We start from the raw sequence: 16,901 nt of genomic DNA, 5'->3' as shown, positions 1-16,901 counted from the left end.
TCTAGTGTGTTTGCGTTGATCTTGGCCTACATACAGAGGGATGGCCCCCTCACCCACCTCATCGTCGCCGACTAGCCGGAGAGGAGAGGGGAGGGGCCGACAATGAAGAATTGGAAGAGGAGGAGTGTGTGGGGCCGGACCGCCGGAGCAAACAATTCTCGGAGGGAGGGTTTGGTATCATTGTTTGTGTGTGAATATGGCTAAGATGCTCTTTTTGATTGCAATGCCTATCCTTCTCTCTGCGAAGAAAAGAATAACCTCAACAAGTACATGCAGCCGGTCGCGTGCATTATTGTTAGTGAAGGCGATGACTTGTTCACAAGAAACAAACTGAGATATAAAAAATCGAGCTAAGAAACCATGGAGATAAATAAATTAATAAAACCTAGACAGAGAGAGGGGGGGAAGGAGAGAGTCGCGGAAGCGTGGAGAAAGAGCAGGCGTGGACGACGACGTGACTCCTCCAGGGGCCAAGTCCTCCCACTTGGTTATGGTTAAGTCCTCGTGTACGGAACTCAACCTCGCCTTCCTCGTGCTAGCCTAGCCGGTTGGTTGGTTTGGTACCAAACCCTCTTCCTCTCCGGGTCTTTCTTCAGCACAGCGCGCTAGTACTAACTACTTCTAGCACGGAACAGAACAGCGCAGTATCGAGGATCGACATTAATGGCGTCCAAGGTTCGTTGCTACTACTGCTCTTCTTCCTCACCCCACCAATTTCCATTTAGCTACTCCCCTGCCTGCCCCTGGCACGTCGCCCGCCAGTAGGACCTTTTGTCGGCTGATCGATTTCATCGGCTCGGCCGGTTCGAATTTCTGGTGCAGGGCGAGAGGGATGTGGAGATCCACGTCTCTTCCCCGCCGCCCGACGACCGCGACGCCGCCAGGCCCTTGCTGCCCGCCGCCTGCGAGGCCTACTCCGTCTCCGCCGCAATCCTCCCGTACGCCCCTCCCCCTCTCCTCCTCTCTACCGCTAGCTTAACTCATCGTTCATTGCTAGATTCAGTTTTTTTTTTTAAACTTACTGCTGTACTGCCACCACCCATGCTGCTGCTGCTTGGGAGCACCCAAATCACGCTTCAGGCTTTTCATTCATTCAACACTGAAAACCATCAACTCATTTAGAGCTGTACTAGTACAGAGTACAAAACATATCGCTTATCTGAATGCTTCGTTGTACCGTCTGCAGCTTCTTCTTCCCAGCTCTGGGTGGGCTTCTCTATGGCTATGACATCGGGGCAACATCTGGTGCCACCATATCGCTCAAGGTACCACTTCCTCACCACTCTCTCCAACACCACAGCAGTTTACAGTTGGTCATAATTATCTTCTGTGCATCGATTGCAGTCCCCCACATCCAGTGGTACAGCATGGTACGACCTGTCATCAGTGCAAACTGGCCTCGTGGTAATGCTCTACTCTTAAACATCAGACCAATCTTCTGTAATTATGCCATCACCACGTTTGGCCTCATTTTAATCTGCGGTGTGCCTTGTCATTCCATTGTTTGCGATGCAGGTCAGCGGCTCACTCTACGGTGCTTTGATCGGATCCGCCACGGCATTCACCATTGCGGATTTTCTAGGTACGCATGTTCTGCTGTCCTCGTGCTCTACTCCATGGTATGCTGTGCAGTCTATCTGTTGTTCTGATATGATCGTTGCCTAATTGCTTACCACAGGAAGGCGCAGAGAGCTTGTTGTTTCTTCTATCATGTATTTGATTGGAGCTCTTCTCACAGCAGTGGCTCCTAACTTCCTTATCATGGTGGTTGGTCGCTTTTTATATGGCATAGGAATTGGATTGGTAACAATACTTAATGTCATACTTGAATTGGATAAGGACACATACATACATTTCTATATGAGGCTTATGTGAGTCGCTTTCATTAGGCTATGCACGCTGCTCCCATGTATATTGCTGAGACTGCTCCAAGTCAGATTAGAGGCATGCTCATTTCTCTCAAGGAGTTCTTTATTGTTCTTGGGATGCTTGTAAGTTCATAGTAGATACATCTTTTCCCCTTTTCCGCCCACTTATCTTCCAGCCTACTTATTTCCATTTCCTTCTGCAGCTTGGTTATATAGTAGGCAATCTCTTTGTTGAAGTGATTTCTGGTTGGCGCTACATGTATGCCGCCAGTGCTCCGATATGTGTCATTATGGGCATCGGAATGTGCTGGTTACCTTGTTCACCTAGGTGGCTTCTGTTATGTGCCACACAAGGAAAAGGAGATCTGCGGGAGACAAAAGAAAATGCTACACGTTGCTTATGTCGATTGAGGGGTCAAGCGTCACCTGATTTGGTTTCGGAGCAGGTTAATTTGATTCTGGAAGAACTGTCATACGTTGGTGAAGAGAAAAAAGCAGGATTCAGTGAGATCTTTCAAGGAAAGTGTCTCAAAGCAATGATAATTGGATGTGGTTTGGTGTTCTTTCAGCAGGTACCCTCTTTAATCTTTTTTGTTGACCTGTCCTAGAGTTCTGTTCGTACATTCTCCATGATATCATGTTGATCTTTTCAGTTCAAATAATATCCGGTTGATCTTTTCAGTTCGAATAATATCAGGTTGATCTTTATGCGGTGTTTATTCTTCTCCTCCTCTATGTATTTGCCAGGTCACTGGTCAACCAAGTGTGCTATATTATGCTGCGACAATTTTTCAGGTACTAATAATTCTGCCTATGAAATTATTCAACTCAAGTATGCCATTATCTGGTGTTAAGATTACCATTTCCAGTATAGGGGTGGGGGTCAATCTTGCAGGGCTAGTTGGATTGGCATGTCCTTGCCTTCAAACACCATCAATTCTTTGCTTTTCTTGCTGTGTTATTGACAGCTATCATTATTTGCACACAGAGTGCTGGATTCTCTGGAGCATCTGATGCCACTCGTGTATCAATTCTTCTTGGCGTGCTGAAGGTAGGTGCCAATTTTTGCACAAGTTTATTTTAGACTTATAATAACCAGCAGTGATATCTGCCCACTTTAAGATGGTTCAGAGGTTTCACACGTACAAATTATGAATGCCTTGAGAAAAATTCAACATACACACGGTGGTTCCATACTATTTTTAGTTGAATCCAGCCCAATATATGTAAGATTTGATGCAATGCTGATAAGTGCATAAGAAAACTAGTATGATTTTCTGTTAAATTGCATATGTCTGTATTTGTGTTAAAAAACAAGAAAGTATTACTAATGCTGTGGTTTCATCTCTGTAGCTGATTATGACTGGAGTTGCCGTTCTTGTGGTTGACAAACTTGGTAGAAGACCATTACTAATTGGTGGTGTTAGTGGAATTGTAAGTCTGGCTTCAACATGTAGATTTCTTATTTGAATATGACGAACTGCAAAAACATAACCAAGTTGAAGTTAGTATTCAAATGATTTCTGTGTAATGAAATGATATATTCATATAACTGAATAATATATTTTCATGCATAACTATGTGTCTCTGTGGAACAAGGTATTGTTAACTTCAAATATACCCCAATGTCGAAGGCTATCAGGGGCTAGGAAGCATGATATTTTTTTTTAAAACGATACTTTGATGGAGATGTATCCTCACTTATTCACACTCTCCTGTTGATGGTTGTTATGTGCAGGCTGTCTCCCTATTCTTATTGTCTTCATACTATACCTTGTTTACGGGTGCTCCTTATGTGGCTGTAATAGCACTTCTACTGTATGTTGGCTGCTACCAGGTACTTACAGAGTCGGCTTACCCTTATTTGCCATAAAAATAGTACAAGATGATTCGAGGGAGGAATATAGTTGGCCTTGCCTTTCTGAAATACTAGTTGGCTTGCATTTACACCAAACTTTGAGCAGTTAAACTTTACCTGTGAGTTAAATTTGGCTCTTTGGCTATCTGATGAGAAGTGGTTACTTTGCAGTTATCATTTGGTCCGATTGGCTGGCTTATGATTTCAGAGGTTTTCCCGCTGAAGCTGCGTGGCCGTGGATTGAGTGTTGCTGTTCTTGTGAACTTCGCCTCCAACGCGCTTGTCACTTTTGCTTTCTCCCCACTAGAGGTACAAGCCTGCTGCTCTTTCCTTAGTTTTGCCTTGGTCCTCGGAGTGTATTATCAAGTTAATCCTTTCTTAAGGTTAGTACTATCAAGTTAGTGATCTTTTCATTTTTCTGCATTGCACTGTAGGACTTGATTGGCACTGGGGTTCTCTTTGCTTCGTTCGGGGTGATTGCGGTGGCGTCTCTCACATTCATATTCTGCATTGTGCCCGAAACAAAAGGGCTCACCCTGGAAGAAATCGAAGCCAAACTGTAGATCCAACTATCTGTAGTCTCATCTTAGTTAGCATCTTCTTTACTGCTCTTATTACTCAGCTATTTTGTAAGCGTAGTATTACATTGAGAAACTACTTATTTTTCTCTGAATAAGATATATATCTAAATAGAAGGTGTCCAAGTGGAAGCGTCTTCATGAGGGAAAAACTGTCGAAGGGCAGAATCTGTGAAATCTAGAAAATGATGTCTCAATGGAAAAAACTGAAATCAAAACGTGTGCAAACACACAGAATCGATGAAAATTTAGATAATGACATCCAGCAAAAAGCTGTTTAAGCACATAAAAAAACCTACCAAGTTTGTGATATACGTGAAAAATGAGGTTCTATTGGAAAGATACTCTCAAGCAAAATATTGTTCGAGGGCATACCAAAAAAGTTCTGTACCAACACCCATGAGTTAGATGAAATTTCAGAAAAAAAATGGTATTGCCTGAGAAACATCTCTGGCGAAACACAGTAGGAAGTATATAAAATCAGGAATCAGTTCGACCTTCTTTTTTTGGTAGAAATAAGCTCGGCCTTTTTTTGATTATCTGACAGGAATATCCTTAACTAGGCTAACTTTTTAATCTGCCCAATTATTGAGTAGCCATTACACAACTCAAATACACATGACAATTTAAAATCTATGGAGACTAATACATATTGTACACGACCTATGAGTAACAATTATATAAGATACAATGTACTTGCATTGTCTAACAATCCCATGTTCCCTAGCATGTGCAGATGTGCCCATACAATTGGTTAGTGTTAGAGTACGTAATGGTCCTAATGGGCCCATTAGTCTTAGAGTTAATTAGAGATAAGGTCGCTTGCTTAGGAGTCAAGTAAGCCTTGCTTGGGAGTCAAGTAAACCTCTCTATATAAAGAGAGGAGATGTATCAATCTAATCAAGCAAGAATTAAGAAGGAAATCCCTTCCCTCTTGCCCGGCCGTGGGCAGAAAGGCCCCCGGCCGGCCCTCTCGCGCCCTCTTTCTAGCAGCACCATAACAATTTGGAGTGTTAAGAGTACGTAATGGGCCTAATGGGCCCATTAGTCTTAGAGTTAATTAGAGATAAGGGTCGCTTGCTTAGGGGTCAAGTAAGCCTTGCTTGGGAGTCAAGTAAACCTCTTTATATAAAGAGAGGAGATGTATCAATCTAATCAAGCAAGAATTAAGAAGGAAATCCCTTCCCTCTTGCCCGGCCGTGGGCAGAAAGACCCCCGGCCGGCCCTCTCGCGCCCTCCTTCTACCAACACCATAACAATTTGGTATCAGGTAGCTCAGTTCCGATCATGTCTTCGCCGCCGCCCGCCCCGTCGCTTCCGCTGCCGACCGTCACCACCGCGCCGCTGGCCATCTACACCGCGCCGCTGCCCTCCTCGTCCATGCCGTTGGTCGCATCCTCCGGCGCCGCCACCGCCCAGATGCCGACGCCCTCCACCGCACCACCGGCCGCCGCCTACACCCCGGAGGAGATTACCGGGGTCCTCAACGACCTCGTCACAGCCGTCCAGGGGATCCGACTGTACCTGGCCAGCCCCTACGGGCCGCCGCCGACCGCCGCCACCGGGCCGCCGCCGACCGCCGCCACCGGGCCGCCGGCCCTGCCGTGGTACTCGCCGCATCCAGGGGCCTCCGCGGCGTTCGCTGGGACACTGCAGCCCCAGCTGCAGCTGCTGCCGCCGCCCGCCGCTACCCCGCAGTGGCCGCAGTGGCCGGCGCCGGCTCTCGCCACGCCTCCAGCACCCATCGCCGCCCCCGCGCCGCTGTGGCTGCCGTGGCAGCCGCCGCACCAGGCGGCCTTCGCCGCGCTCATCGGGCCACTGCAGCTGCCATCCATCGCCACCACTGCCCAGCCCTGGCTGCAGTGGTACCCGCTGCTCCTGGCGGCCTCCGCCGCGCCCGGCGCTTCGCCGCAGCAGCCGCTGCCGTTGCCCGGTGCGCCACCGCAGCAATCGCTGCAGCTGCAGCAGCCACCGCCTGTCAGCTCCGGCCCCGCATCGACCGCACCGGCGGGAGTCCCACTTCACCAAGTCCTGTCCCCGCCGTCGCCGTCACCGCTTCCGTCTTGGATTGCTACCCGCCACATGTCGGCGGCGGTGAGGCTGCAGGCTGCTGCGCGCGGCCTCCTAGCGCGTCGGTGTGTGCGGGAGATGCGTGGTCTGCAGCTGCCGCTCCTCCAAGTTGCCCTTTGCTGCGCAAAGGACCCCGACCTCATCCGCTGCGTCGGGGATCTTGGGCATGCGGTTTCCCCCACGGGCGGGGGCATGCTGTTTTCCCCGCGGGCAGCGACCTCAAAGTCTGCGACATCGGCGGTTGGGGGGGCGCACCCCTCCTTGTCATTCTCCATCGCAAGCCCTCCACTCTTCCCTGTGCGGTGCAAACCAACAGCCGTCCGGCAGGGAGAAGGCATGATGTCACCGACAGCAGCGCACCGCGTAGCACCACTGCATTCCGCCACCGACCGCCGCGAGGGCGCCTTTGCTGGTCACTCTTGCGACCACTTTCAGGTGGTCATACACATGCACTCCTTTTGTCCAGGTGGTGTCCATGGGATCCAGGTGGCTGTACACGTGCACGTCCGACGTGCGGATGGTGTCCACTTTTTGTTAAGGGGTCCAAAATAAAGCGTCCCAGTCCATTTTAGGTTGAGAATAATAAAATAAGCCGAGATGTAAAAGGCTTGTTTTTAGGTGTTAGGTTTGTATTGCGTCGAGTCATGGTTATAAGTTGGTTAGGTTGCAGCTCGAGGACAAGCTGCATGTTTAGGTGGGGTGTAGTGTTAGAGTACGTAATGGGCTTAATGGACCCATTAGTCTTAGAGTTAATTAGAGATAAGGGTCGCTTGCTTAAGGGTCAAGTAAGCCTTGCTTGGGAGTCAAGTAAACCTCTCTATATAAAGAGAGGAGATGTATCAATCTAATCAAGCAAGAATTAAGAAGGAAATCCCTTCCCTCTTGCCTGGCCGTGGGCAGAAAGGCCCCCGGCTGGCCCTCTCGCGCCCTCCTTCTAGCAGCACCATAACAGTTAGACATCTGTATTTCAATGACCTCTGAAACATGATCATTAATCAATATGTATGCTGGTCAATTAATTTGAATCGTCATATGAGTTCAGACTAGGGACTTATTTGGAATATTCATTCTTTAGTCGTTATTTAGAATATTTATTAGACAGACGAATATGGACTTTCATAAGCAAGTCACATACTTGCCCATGATTGTTCAAGTACATTACTAAATAAATCATTGAACATGGGTAGCATCTTGGGCATATTCCAAACACATTCTTCATCGACCCTTTTTTAAATAGGGGAGGGAAACTATGCTGGATTGAATCCAGCTTTGGTCAGTTCATTTCTTGTATGCAGATTGATTGATGATTCAGTCCGATCCATATCTGCATTGGCTGAGACTTTGACGATCTGTTGGTTTTAATTCATCTCAGCTTTGAAAGAAATTTCTGAGGGTTTGCCCTGCTTGCACCTAGTTATCATCTGCATGCATACATGTCAATAAAAATATCAGAAAGACCAGCAGCACTTCATTGTCCCTTTCTTTTATTTGACTTTATTTTGAAATTATCAGCTAGCTAGGCTTGATCTTGGCTCATCCAAAAGAAGGAATTAAGAATTTGTTTCATCTGTTGGAGTATGTAACAACCAAGGAAAATCACATAGCTTCATAACTGGATGCATATCCTGACAGATTTACTAGATGTGCATCATCAGTGCATCTTGTCCTTGCGTATCGGCGTGAGCTGAATTGGGCAGCCATTCTTTAGCCTCGGAAACATTGCCCATTTCTCAAGGCTTGTATCGTGGTCTGCCATTTCCCATCTGAAAACATCAGAATTTTTTAGTTTTATTCTCCAGCTCTAGCTGTTTGCATCAAATAAAGAAACTTGGCTTTAGAGTTGAAACCTGAAATTTGTGACAAGGCGATGAAGGAATATTAGCATCATAATCTTGGCAAGGTTCATCCCCAGGCATGTTCTGCTGCCTGCTCCAAATGCCAAGAAGCTGTATGGCTTCATATCATCCTGTCCATAGAAATACCATCAATCTGTCTATATCACAAAACTATATAAATCTAGTACTCCCTCTCCCTCCGATTCATATTAGTTGTCGCTCAAACCGATGTATCTAGCACTGAAATACGTCTATGATGTATCTAGCACTGAAATACGTCTAGATACATCCGTTTGAACGACAAGTATTATGGATCGGAGGGAGTATAATTTCTTCAGGCTTACAACAATACATACATTGAACCTGGAAGGATCAAACACTGTCGGACTGTCATAGATGGTTGGATCATAGTGTATGGATCTCGCATCGACATTTACGAGCCAGTCCTTCTTAATGTGGAATCCTGTTGTTACTTGTTTCTGTTAATGGTAGCTTCCAGCAATGAGAAAGAAAATAAATCAGCGAGGTTTAGTTACCTGCAACCTGGCAGTCCTTGAGTGCCACCCTTGGAAACCAAGAAACTATGGTGGCCATCCTCAAGGATTCTTTGACCGTCTTGTATGCGTAGTCCATGGTGTTCAGATGTTGTAGGGTAAGAGGTGCATCATTGTGCTTGGATGCCAGATCCAGCTGAACTGACTGCATATACGTATACAGAGAGAATTGCAATCAAGAAATGAAGTAATTTATTCTTCATACATGGGCCAAATATGCAGCTTGCTCACTCTTAGTTTCTCTTGGAGATCTGTGTTGTCGCCCAGGTACTTGACCATCCAGGTAATTGCTGTTGCTGTTGTCACTTGCCCTGCACTCAGTTACAAACAAGGCTTTGTTTGTAGCTAAAATAACTTAAAGTCTTTGTAGTTAAGAACTAAATTAGGACTTGCATACATGTATACCTGCAATTATGAGTGTCAAAATGTTATCCAGAATCTGTTCATCCGTGAGCGCTTCTTCAGGTGAATCCATATGGCTCTTGAGAAGAAGGGTCTGCAGAAAGTCGTCCCGGTGATCTAGTTTCAGGCCATTTTCTCGCCTCGTGGATATTTCTTGCCTCAGTGCATCCATGATCCTCTTCCTTGCCTGACATCAAAAACAATTTGATACAAAGAATCTAGCTAGAAATCGTTCCCTTGTGATGTACAGTAGTAATTAAAAGCATGTATACTTGCGCGAATCTTGGTATCTAGTCAATCTAGATCGGACAGTGATGGTTTCGAGTGGCGAAAAAAGTAAAAAGAAAAAAGCAAAACTGTAAAAACATTAGAAAAAAAGGGTACCTGTAGGCCTCTGTAGAACCTTGTTCGAGGCAGCCTGATTGGCAGCGCGAGCATGGCTTGCGTTACGTCCATGACGTCGCTCTGCAGCTGCTCCAGCTCGCGCGTGTCGTCCCGTGGCCCGATGAGCATCTCGCAGATGGCCCTGAAGGTGACGTCGAGCGCGGCGTCCAGCACGACGGCCTGGCCCTTGCAGCCGTCGGCCAGCAGCCGGGCGGTGATCAGGCGGTCGAAGGCGGCGGCGAAGGCGGCCGTGGGCGCGGAGGCGAAGAGGCCCGCGACGGCGCGGCGCATGCGGCGGTGGGCGCCGTGGGAGGTGCAGAGGAGGCTGTGCTCGCCGAGCAGGTCGGCGACGGTGCGCACGTAGCGCTTGGCGAAGTGGGGCGGGTCGGCGGCCAGGAGGCTGGCGGCGGCGGCGCGCGCGCGGGAGGAGAGGAGGAAGACGTGGGTGCGGCCGAAGAGCACGGTGCGGAAGCAGGCGCCGTACCGGAGCGCGCGGGCGTGGACGAAGTGGTAGAAGCCCCTGCCGCTGCTGTTGTCGGCCAGGAAGGACAGCGTCTCCGCCCCGACCGCGCCCCGGCACCAGCCGCCGATGCCTCCCGGCGGCGGGCTCCTGCAATCCTGCCGGAGTTGTGAAGCACGTAGAGCGCGGAGGAGGAGGTAGGCGATGCCGCCGACGGCCGCGGGCAACAGCAGGACGTGTGCGGCCGCAAAGCGCCATGCCAGCTCCGCCATCGTCGACATCATCTCCGGCCGGCGCTCGCGAGCTAGTGACTACTAATGTGATTTCACACTGGCGCTGGCACGCACGCATATCTAAGCAAGCATGCACGCGCGCCATATATGACCGAGTCGGTCGGGTGCAACCATTCTCCAGATCAATCATGGCGATGGATCCTGGAAGGATACCTGATCTGATGGATTCCAACCGCACTTGCGCTAGTTGCATCGATCGCATCTTTTCCCGCCGTCCTCGGCCTCACCTCGCTCGCGTTTCAAGATGAGTATCATCATCTCGCTGTTCATGCAAATGGGTAGTTGACGAAATGCCGGGTTTCATTCCATTTGCATGGCGAGTGCTGTGTGTCGTCATGATCTTAGCTTCCAGGGCAGGCAGGCAGGCAGGCAGACATGACCAACCAGCACGAACCAAAGTTCAGTCAGCTTTATTAGTTGAGTTGTGTGTTTTCCCATTGACTCAACGGCCGCATATTCTGGTCTAGTCGAGGAGTATCTCGAGGAAGAGGAACCCAGCCAATTTCCCACTAACTTAACCAGTGATGACTTGTCGCCCGCATATCTATGGGCCGCATATGGCCTTCGATCATGCATCATCATATCATTCGTGTTCACCATCGCATTCGTGTGATTAACCTACCTTTGCTAGAGTAGCTACTGGTGAAAGTAACCACTTGGTTTGATTAATGAAAGTTCCTTTCCCGCAAAGAGATAGATAGATAGAGAGAGAGAGCAGCTACTAGTGTACTGGAGCTGACGAAGAAAAGTAGACACGGAGGAGATTACTGCTCTCTTTTCTACTCCCTCAGTTCCTAAATATAAGAAATTGAAATATCTAAAAGGTCTTATGTTTAGGAACGGAGGGAGTATATTTGATTGATGATGACCAGATTCAAGGTTCATCTGATTAATGAGCTATCATGCAGAGTAATTTCAATAGATTTTTTGATTATATTTTGGTGGGTATACTTTAAACCCCGGAATTTCGAGCCAGATAAAAACGATTCAAAACAAAATTAAATTTAATCAAAATTAGTTAAAATTAAGTGAACTTTGAAAAATCTGAAAGGATATCTGAAATTCCCGAATTTTTGCATATTGGCCACGCTCCTCCGTTCGAGCCCGTGTTATTCAGAGCATAAAGAATTATTCTTATTCGAGAAAAGAATCCGAGCGTGGAATTTCTTCAAGGGTGGAGAAAAGGAGGGGGATCAAAGTCACCATAGATCCGGGTGGTACGATTGTCACCAAAAGCTTTTCTTTTTTGCTTCCACTACGAATGCACGCATGATATGTGGCGTTCCCCTTGCCCTTGGAATCGTGAGTGTTAAATGTGCGTGGAATATTTTCAGCACAAAGACATATGCCGGCGAGTTCAGTGCGTAATCCAGGCCTGAGTGCACGGGTTATCTGCACGTGCGAGGTCTGTTCGGGAACGTGCAGGTGCTGTTGCGCAATGCGCAATTTCTAATGCTCATTGGTTATCCAAGTTGGACATTTTTCCTGAACAGATAATATCTCAAGTTCATCCCTATGGCGGTGTGCACCACATGATGCAGAGGGCGGGGGTTTCAGCCTCTTTTTCAAAAAAGAACAGAAAATAAAATAAATTCTCAAGTCCTTTTGTGTTTGTGACGGCGTGTACACAATCCACGTACGAATGCAATTGGCCTTGGTACCCTGACTTTAATTCTTTTTAGTTCATTTGGTTGAACAATGTGGTCACCCACTATGCATATGGAACACTAGTAGTAATCGCCTTATTGCGTGCCTTAACGAGCCTCCTCTCTCTCCTGATCATCACAAGTAGTTCCGTCACCTCCGTCATATCTGGTCGTTCCTTACTGTCTTCTTTCAGGCACTCAATTACAACCTTGCCAATTTCTTCCAGGGCGAACATATTGTCTTCAGTTGCAATCTCCTTGTCAAACATTGCTCGTCCACTCTTTTCTCTCTCATAAACTTTGCGGTACTCATCGACGAGGATGCGGTTTTCATCAAATATGTTCTTCTTCCTGGTAATGAGTTCCAAGAGAATAGCTCCAAAGCTGTAGACCTCACTCTTTAATGTTACATGTCCATCTTGCATGAACTTTCGGTCCATGTAACCCATATTATGCAGCATCAATTGGTTGCGTGTATCACTTGATTCAGAGGCCTGTAGCCTCATCTCCTCTAAACTATAAAGCCTCGAAAGCCCAAAGTTTCCAATTTTTGGTGTCAACTTGTCATCGAGAAATATGTTGTTCGGTCTGACATCACCATGTCGCATGGGACAATTTGCGTAGGAGTGCATGTATCTTAAGCCTTCTGCAAACCCAATTGCAATGTCAATGCGCAAGTCTAAAGGAAGTTTTTGTTTACTGCCATGGACAATGCTCTCGAGGCTCCCATTAGCAGCAAATTCAAATACTAACGTTGGAACATCCATCCCAGGGCAGCAACCATAGAGCTTGAGGATGTTCTTGTGGATCAGTTCTTTATGGACTTCTATTATCACCTCAAACTCCCGCCTCAGACTATTATTGCTTAGCGTGATAAAGGTCTTAACTGCCACCATGGTATTGTCAGGAAGAGTTCCTTTGTAGGCTTTACAAAATCTTCCGGTACCAAGAAACTCTGAATTGTTTTTTGTGATTTTCTGTATTTCCGCCTTTGTGAAAATCGTTAGGCCCCTGACATTCTGTAGGTGTGAGCCACCATTCCTCACGAAATTCCTGCGTGCTTTCCTGCTAAAGATATTCAAGTTTTTTAGCTTCTCCAAGAAGCTAGATTTAGAGCCGAAAATGCTTGTTCCTGGTCGGTTAACCTTTCGCTCCGTATCTTGTGCTTCCCGTAATGACCATTGATCTGCATTTTCTTGACCCTGCTGGCAGTGATCTTCCGTTTCTGGGCGTTCATTGATATCCTTTATAAGGCTCTCAGCTACAAGCTTTCCAATTATTTTCCCAGACTGTTCCTCGAGTAAGCTTGGCTGCAGCTCGGCTAGTGAACTGCTCATGCCAGTTTGGCATGAATAGTCAGCTCTTGCTGTTTTATCAAGCCTATCAATTATGTGCTGCACAGCTGGTCTCTTCTTTGGGTCCAAGTCCATGCACTCTATCCCGATCTTAGTGCATACTCTTACTTGTTCTAACTGTGTGTGCCCCTCTGGTGCCTGATCCAGTCGATTCATCCAACTTTCAACTACCTACAAAGTAGCAATCATGAGTTACTATCTGTTTTACATACTTGCACAAGGTGGTCAACCAAAAAAGAAAAATATGCTTAAAATAACATCACAAAAAGCAAAACATATGGTTGTTAATGTGGTGATCTTTTTTTTATAAAATGGACCTGAACGGACACATAAGAATGATAGAACATTAAATCATCATAACTATACCTAATTAGATTGCATATGTATATAAATAGGTCAAATACCTCGACACATGATAGCTAGCAGCAATTCTAGATAACTTCCGAAATAAATTATCATAACTTTACTCCTAGGTTTATTACCTGTATTTTGATCCAAGAAATATATAAATCCCTCTTTCTTCTCGATGTCTTTTCCATAGCTTTAGTTATGTAATAGTATGACTTAAGAGCAATAAACTTTTCACATATAAATTGACGAAGGATGAACTTTGATTCCGCATATTGATTTATTGCCATGCACAACTAAAATCCACCTGTTGTGCTTAGTACAACACAATTGTTGAGTGCTGTTCTTCAGAACCTTAGTCTGAGTGTTATCTCCTCTGTTTTTCTACCTTGCCTGGTTTCTCCTTATTTGTCTCCAGCTTGCAGCATAGGTTCCTTTCTAGCTGCTGTTTGGTAGCTTAGGTGCCATTTACCTACTTGGTTTGTTCTGTTGGTGGAGGATCGTTTTGGCTGTAAAAAACTACTTTGGTTTCTTCAATGAAATCAAGGGAGAAAATCCCTTTCAATAAAGAAAATGCTTAAATTGTTCTTACTTTCTCCTCTTCAAAATATCCCTTTGCTCCTGTCAGTATCTCCATGATTATAACACCAAGACTATATATGTCTGACGCGAATGCGATGTGCCCTCTATAGATTTCTGGAGCCAAGTACCCCCTAGGGAAGATCATATAAAGTTTGATCAATGAATGCCCAAACAAAACGTGAAGTCCCAAATAACCAAAATGAAGAGCTTCCAACATGCTGGCTTACTGAGATCCACACAGATGTTGAGTAACAGCTCGGGTTTGCCCTTCATCAAAACACCGCGAGAGACCAAAATCAGCAATTTTGGGTACCATGCCAATCTCAAGCAGGACATTAGCAGGCTTAAGGTCCAAATGAAGAATGCGCTTCTCATGAAGGTAATGTAAGCCTTCACATATTCCCCTAATTATTCGATAGCGCTCTCTCCATTCAAGTCCGCAAGATGCATCTGTACACGAAAGAGACGGATTTTGTATTTTATGAATTAGTTTAGATTGACGGAAAAAATGTAATAGAGTAAATAAATATGGAAGAAATAGATTATGATGCTACCAGACATATGCTTCTCAAGACTCCCTTTGGGTACAAACTCAAAACAGAGTAACCAGTTTCGTACATCTGCCATGACAAGCTTCCCCTCATATTCTGCCATTTTTCCTTGTGTGTCAGCACAATACCCCAGAAAACGTACTATGTTCTTGTGCTTGGTCTTCATTAAGCATTTAACCTCTCTGTGGAATTTACTCTCAGTAATATCAACTGTGTTTGACAGCTTCTTTACAGCAACCGTCCGTTTTCCGATCATTCCCTGTGGTTGCGAACCATATTGTCAATATCCTCGGCTTGAGTGTGCCTCGTGATGTGATTGTAGTGTGCATATATAGTTTAGTTTGCCGAATTCATTAAAAAGAAAAGAGTATTCCTTTAACAAGACAAAATACTATCCATTTTCATTAATCAATAAAACAGTTAATTAACAAATTGCCGTGATCGTAGCGATAATCTGAAGTACAAATGAAAGTCTTATGTCCCACCAAATCCCAATTTGGCGCCTCCTCATAGGAAAAAAAGAGAGAATAGTTTAATACATATGACAGAGTTTTATGAACAAGCGTTCTGCTTCATGAAAAATAGGGCTTTACGAACTGATGCCAAAAAAAGGAGTTTTATGCAGATGTTGCAAGAATTTTATAAGCCGGCGTTCTGCCGAATTCATGAAGCAAAGATAGCACAAAGTATTACATTGCTACAACATACCAAACTCGGCTGATATCTGTCATGTTCCACAACAAATGCTATCTATGTAGTATAGCAACAAATGCTAACTATGTAGTGTAGTTTTTAGATTATGCCGATTATTAGTTTTGAGAGGCAGTTTGAGAAAAGAAGCTGATTAAAGGCGTGGTACCTTGTAAACCACGGCGAATCCACCGCTGCCAATTTCCTGATCAGGGAGAAACGATCCGTGATGTCCTCCAAAAGTGATAACGGCAGGTCCGTGGGCTCTGCGCTTTCATCGAGCAGCATCCTCTCCAGGATGCCGTGTCTATTACTGCTGGCTTCGTGGTCCATTTGCAATCACTGCAAGTATACAATGAAATGAGTACAACACTCCTGAATTAAGAGAAATTAATGCTATTTGTGAGGCTAGCTAGCACTCCCTCTGTCGCAAAATAAGTGTCTCAACTTTAGTACAATTGTATTAAAATAAGACATTTATTTTGGGATGGAGGGAGTACTACAGGGTCATGCAACTAGCTAATCGTGCTAAGAACAAAAGCAAGGATCCTCAAAAAAAAAAAAAGCAAGGTCACATTACTGCTATTCATCAACTCACTATGAAAACATGAAGTAAACGGCGGCGAACCCAGCCCTCTTCCCGGTGGCACCGCCAGGCGCCAGCCACGCCGTCCGTTGATTCCTCGACCGGGCGTGTGCGCCCGATATAGCTAGGCCAAGTCTAGCTAGTACTGCAGCCGTTGAGCCGCAAGATCCAGTTCCACTGCGCGCGCTCTCACCTAGCCCTAGTCAGAGGCTGCCGCACCCGCAAGCGAGCCAACAGCATTTACGGCCGCCAATCCACTGCCCACCGCCGGCCGCGCAGCCGCATGTATCCACTAGCAAGCGGGGCTCCCCGGGACATCATGGAAAGTCGATTTGAGGATAGCACAGAAACTGAAGGATGAAATTATGATGATGCGGTAGGGGCCGGGCATGGTTCAGTTCGTCCCCCCTTTTCATCCCAAATAAAAATACGCCTGAGACGATTAATAAGCTACAAACAACAGATGCATGCGTACATACACACCACCAGGGAGGACACTTTATCAACGGATCGGCGAAGTGATCCTCGGGCGACTAGCTATGAAATCGAGATGTGAGGAAGGACAAGGTGAGCGAGCTTCAGCCTTCCTTTGATACTTCCTGCCAACGTCTCCAGCCAATCACATGTCTTGTTTTTTTATTTACAACAAAACTCCAACTATTGGGGCCAGGACTCTTTGAAATGATGCTGGAGTACGGAGCTTCAGAGAAAAATCTGAGCTGACCAGTCAAAGAAGAGAACTGCAGATTTTTTTTTGAGACAAAGAAGAGAACTGCAGATGATGTGGTCTAGGCTCCAAAGCACAGGTAAAGTAGAGAGTGCAAACAACTTAGTCGGGCCA

At 46.1% G+C, this 16,901-nt stretch overlaps 2 protein-coding genes and 1 pseudogene across 4 annotated transcripts; 1 reads left to right on the top strand and 2 right to left on the bottom strand.

The window, feature by feature from the left end:
* Positions 1-414: 414 nt before the first annotated feature.
* Positions 415-4,430, top strand: LOC123126557 (D-xylose-proton symporter-like 2). Its single transcript, XM_044546716.1, has 14 exons — positions 415-675; positions 823-938; positions 1,187-1,265; positions 1,345-1,404; positions 1,516-1,582; positions 1,679-1,803; positions 1,890-1,991; positions 2,072-2,440; positions 2,616-2,663; positions 2,857-2,919; positions 3,222-3,302; positions 3,607-3,705; positions 3,898-4,035; positions 4,161-4,430. Exons 1-14 carry the CDS (start codon positions 664-666, stop codon positions 4,287-4,289), a joined length of 1,488 nt encoding a protein of 495 aa, XP_044402651.1. The 5' UTR covers positions 415-663; the 3' UTR covers positions 4,290-4,430.
* Positions 4,431-7,519: 3,089 nt separating this feature from the next.
* On the bottom strand, positions 7,520-10,388 carry LOC123126525 (cytochrome P450 85A1). 3 transcript variants are annotated; one of them, XR_006461777.1, is made up of 8 exons: positions 9,550-10,386; positions 9,169-9,352; positions 8,995-9,074; positions 8,746-8,908; positions 8,566-8,672; positions 8,222-8,340; positions 7,962-8,137; positions 7,520-7,795 (listed from the first exon to the last, which is right to left on the bottom strand). XR_006461777.1 is itself a non-coding variant. In XM_044546715.1 (8 exons), the coding sequence occupies exons 1-7, from the start codon at positions 10,291-10,293 to the stop codon at positions 8,026-8,028; spliced, it is 1,509 nt and encodes a 502-aa protein (XP_044402650.1). In that variant the 5' UTR covers positions 10,294-10,388; the 3' UTR covers positions 7,520-7,795; positions 7,988-8,025. The 3 variants fall into 3 exon arrangements, 2 of the variants coding, with proteins under 2 accessions (XP_044402650.1, XP_044402649.1); XM_044546715.1 differs by having other exon boundaries at positions 7,988-8,137; positions 9,550-10,388; XM_044546714.1 differs by having other exon boundaries at positions 7,520-8,137; positions 9,550-10,384.
* A 1,407-nt stretch (positions 10,389-11,795) lies between these two features.
* LOC123126509 (CBL-interacting serine/threonine-protein kinase 21-like) lies at positions 11,796-15,807 on the bottom strand (annotated as a pseudogene).
* Between the last annotated feature and the right edge of the window lie 1,094 nt (positions 15,808-16,901).

Source organism: Triticum aestivum, chromosome 1B (assembly GCF_018294505.1).
Source record: "Triticum aestivum cultivar Chinese Spring chromosome 1B, IWGSC CS RefSeq v2.1, whole genome shotgun sequence".
Lineage (NCBI taxonomy): Eukaryota > Viridiplantae > Streptophyta > Magnoliopsida > Poales > Poaceae > Triticum > Triticum aestivum.
Note: the sequence above shows the minus strand (reverse complement) of the source record. Positions and strands in the feature narration are given on the sequence as shown.